General features: G+C 41.1%; 1 protein-coding gene across 1 annotated transcript; it reads right to left on the bottom strand.

Annotated features, from left to right (window-relative positions):
• Positions 1 to 409: 409 nt before the first annotated feature.
• Positions 410 to 4,216, bottom strand: LOC311132074 (uncharacterized protein). Its single transcript, XM_084165246.1, has 6 exons — positions 4,073 to 4,216; positions 3,676 to 3,722; positions 3,442 to 3,494; positions 1,222 to 1,565; positions 752 to 893; positions 410 to 552 (listed from the first exon to the last, which is right to left on the bottom strand). The coding sequence occupies exons 2-6, from the start codon at positions 3,678 to 3,680 to the stop codon at positions 503 to 505; spliced, it is 594 nt and encodes a 197-aa protein (XP_084021372.1). The 5' UTR covers positions 3,681 to 3,722; positions 4,073 to 4,216; the 3' UTR covers positions 410 to 502.
• Between the last annotated feature and the right edge of the window lie 226 nt (positions 4,217 to 4,442).

Here is a 4,442-nt window from a genome sequence, read left to right as displayed (position 1 = left end):
CCATTTTATTGTTCTCACTATAAAATAATATAAAATAATGCCATGGGAATTATAAGCAAGTCTTGCCTGCTAAATGAACTAGCGTAGCCCACAGCCATATGGCATAGCCAGATCAGGAACTAACATAAGGACAACTCAGAATATGCTATTCTGTTCTTCTGAAATAGGCTACATTTTCTTCATTTCATATTGTTTCTTTAGACCAGCCTATAAAATAAATAATGAATTTATTGTGATGGTGTAGGCTATATTAAATAGATTTGTGTAGAATGTAGATGTTCCAAAGGTCCGCATCAGTGGTTTGCAGTCTATGCGTGAAAGCCGGAGATGCTAAACGTGTTTATGTTAATTAACGGTCAAATACCGTGATATCGGCAGTTATTTGCATGACAATCACCGGCAGACAAAATGTAATGACCGCCACAGCTCTAATTGCACCATCATACACGTTAACTTGAACTAATTTCCAGTTTGTCACGATGGGTCTTTAAGTAGCGATTACTTAAACAGGTACTGCTGGGGGTTCCACTGGATCGGGATAGCTACAGGCACCTGTGAGGGAAGGGAAAAGGTGCTTGTTCAGAAAGGAGTACATTTAAAAATAGCAACTTTTCTATCTGAACAGTAATTACTGTAACAGTATCAAAACCAGTTAAATCTAACTGTATCAACTTTTTATCATCATTGATCACACTGGATGGGCACACCAATAATGAGCTCTATCTGTGTGTTACATATAATACCTGCCCACCTGTGCCTGTGTCTCTAGCTCTTTTCATGGATTCAAGACACCTCATGAAGATGGGTTTGGCTTGTCTCAGTAAATCCTGGTGCTCCTTTTCCAGTGTCCTCCCCACATTGCCCTGTCTCACCTCGGTCCAGTCTGTCTCCGTCTACACAACACAACAGAATGCACCACAGCGCAGCACAACACAAGTGTCAGATATCAAGCATGATCACTCCTCAAGATTAGTAAATACACCTGATCCGTTATCGATATAACAGATCAGGTGTAACTATACCAAATAAATACTTGATTATCCCTACTTATAACTAATTTGAATCACTACAGTTTGATTCTTACCAGATATAACTACAGTTTGATTGATTCACTAGTTTGATTCTTACCAACTACAATTAGATTCACTACAGTTTAATTAGTACCAGCTATAACAACCGTTTGATTCACCACAGTTTGATTTATTACAGATGTATTCTCACCATGTCCTTAAAGCACTCCCCTCTGTAGAAGGACTTGATGCCAGGATACTGAAGCCCAGAGTCAAAGAGTTTCTCCAGGCTCACAGCAACCAGGTGCATCTCCTCTCCGTCATAAGCGTACACCTGACGGTCATCACACAGCATTATGACCAGCTGGTCACTCTCCACAGTTCCTAACACCTCCATCTTCACACTGTCTGGTAGGTAGAAGTTGCTCCACTCCTTAACTTCCTCTTTTTTGTAGGACGTGTCATCCAGGCCCCCAATCTTCCACTCTGATTTCTCTGGCTTCTTGAGAGCAATACTCTTATGGCGATGTTTGAGCACTGCATCAGACACTGCATCTGTTGAAGATATTGTTAAACAGAAGTCTCAAACTCAATTACTATATTATTGTATGCTAGGTCTATGCTCCGTAACATTTAATAGAACTTAAAGGCAACGTTTTGGTCAATAGTTGTTCATTAGGGTTAAAACTCTGACCAATATATGTTTCTTAAAATCCATTTTAAACGTTGTGGCATACAAGAATATTACTGGTGAAAAATGCTGCTGCTGTAGGCTAACCAACTGCTTTACAGCTACCATATTACAGTGAGGGAAAAAAGTATTTGATCCCCTGCTGATTTTGTACGTTTGCCCACTGACAAAGACATGATCAGTCTATAATTTTAATGTTAGGTTTATTTGAACAGTGAGAGACAGAATAACAACAACAAAAATCCAGAAAAACGCATGTCAAAAATGTTATAAATTGATTTGCATTTTAATGAGGGAAATAAGTATTCGACCCCTCTGCAAAACATGACTTAGTACTTGGTGGCAAAACCCTTGTTGGCAATCACAGAGGTCAGACGTTTCTTGTAGTTGGCCACCAGGTTTGCACACATTTCAGGAGGGATTTTGTCCCACTCCTCTTTGCAGATCTTCTCCAAGTCATTAAGGTTTCAAGGCTGACGTTTGGCAACTAAAACCTTCAGCTCTCTCCACAGATTTTCTATGGGATTAAGGTCTGGAGACTGGCTAGGCCACTCCAGGACCTTAATGTGCTTCTTCTTGAGCCACTCCTTTGTTGCCTTGGCCGTGTGTTTTGGGTCATTGTCATGCTGGAATACTCATCCACGACCCATTTTCAATGCCTTGGCTGAGGGAAGGAGGTTCTCACCCAAGATTTGGCTCCGTCCATCGTCCCTTTGATGCGGTGAAGTTGTCCTGTCCCCTTAGCAGAAAAACACCCCCAAAGCATAATTTTTCCACCTCCATGTTTGACGGTGGGGATGGTGTTCTTGGGGTCATAGGCAGCATTCCTCCTCCTCCAAACACGGCGGGTTGAGTTGATGCCAAAGAGCTCCATTTTGGTCTCATCTGACCACAACACTTTCACCCAGTTCTCCTCTGAATCGTTCAGATGATTATTGGCAAACTTCAGACGGGCCTGTATATGTGCTTTCTTGAGCAGGGGGACCTTGCGGGCGCTGCAGGATTTCAGTCCTTCACAGCGTAGTGTGTTACCAATTGTTTTCTTGGTGACTATGGTCCCAGCTGCCTTGAGATCATTGACAAGATCCTCCCGTGTAGTTCTGGGCTGATTCCTTCACCGTTCTCATGATCATTGCAACTCCACGAGGTGAGATCTTGCATGGAGCCCCAGGCCGAGGGAGATTGACAGTTTTTTGTGTTTCTTCCATTTGCAAATAATCACACCAACTGTTGTCACCTTCTCACCAAGCTGCTTGACGATGGTCTTGTAGCCCATTCCAGCCTTGTGTAGGTCTACAAGAGCTCTTTGGTCTTGGCCATGGTGGAGAGTTTGGAATCTGATTGCTTCTGTGGACAGGTGTCTTTTATACAGGTAACAAGCTGAGATTAGGAGCACTCCCTTTAAGCGTGTGCTCCTAATCTCAGCTCGTTACCTGTATAAAAGACACCTGGGAGCCAGAAATCTTTCTGATTGATAGGGGGTCAAATACTTATTTCCCTCATTAAAATGCAAATCAATGTATAACATTTTTGACATGTGTTTTTCTGGATTTTTTTGTTGTTATTCTGTCTCTCACTGTTCAAATAAACCTACCATTAAAATTATAGACTGATCATTTCTTTGTCAGTGGGCAAACGTACAAAATCAGCAGGGGATCAAATACTTTTTTCCCTCACTGTATCTCAAACCCTTGATTGACCAAAGCCAACGTATGACCAAGAGAACAAATCAATAGGTACCTTGTGTCTTTCCACATTGTAAGAAATCGTTCTTAATGTGCTGATCTGCCGATCTGTATGGGATATAGACCAACAGAGACAAACTGTCATGAGTTTTTATTAGATTAACACTGGATTTGTGTGTACAGTTCTCTAATGATTTCAACCCCACCACACATTATTTATTGCAGTGGCATTACAACACGCTAACTAGATACATTTGAGTGAGTCTGCTCAATTTAAAAAATCCCTTACGCCATCTCTGTATGTGCTGTAGCCTGGTCAAGGGCAGTAGAAGTTTTCTGAAGGAGGAAGGAAACAGAATATAAAGAAAGGACAGATGAACAGTCACCATTAGAGGAGCATCACTCATGTTGCATAACAGTTAGGACAAGAAAAAACGCAGACATCAACTGGTATTATTGTCTGACAGCTTGTTCAACTGCTCATTTCATGTAACATAAAAGAAGGTCAAAAATATTTGATCTAATTAGGTAAACTAAAAGAAAAGGTTTGAAAGAAATGTTCTAAAACATTCAGACATAAACAGGCCTCTAAAGCATCAAAAGTGAAACTATTTAGCACAAAAACAACTTGAAATACAACCAACATACGCAATCATAATTTATTTCACCAATTTAATTAAGCCTACCTTTCACTATTCTTGTGAATAAATGTCGTGAATTGGTCTGTAAGATGCTTATATCCTAACTCAGTCGATACGAAGACAGAACGGACCGCTGGGCAAACCGCGACGCACTGAAATGTCTTCCGCTTGCATTTCCGCGTTTGAAGTGAACATAAAGTCACAGATGAGCCAGATATTTCACCGGATGTGTAAGTGTGAAGCATCCGGTTGGAGTTCCCACTCATTACCAAACATGTTGAAGCCCGGTGGCCGGCAGTGGGAGAAGATGGAGCGAGATGAGTTTTGGCCGAAATTATGCACATCGATGAAACATTTGATCTCAATACAATCTGTTACAAACAGAGTGGACTAAGTTTTGTAGATTTTACCATTG

Source organism: Coregonus lavaretus (genome assembly GCF_964263955.1).
Source record: "Coregonus lavaretus genome assembly, chromosome: 7".
In the NCBI taxonomy this organism is placed as follows: Eukaryota; Metazoa; Chordata; class Actinopteri; order Salmoniformes; family Salmonidae; genus Coregonus; species Coregonus lavaretus.
This window is presented reverse-complemented; position numbering and strand designations above follow the sequence as displayed.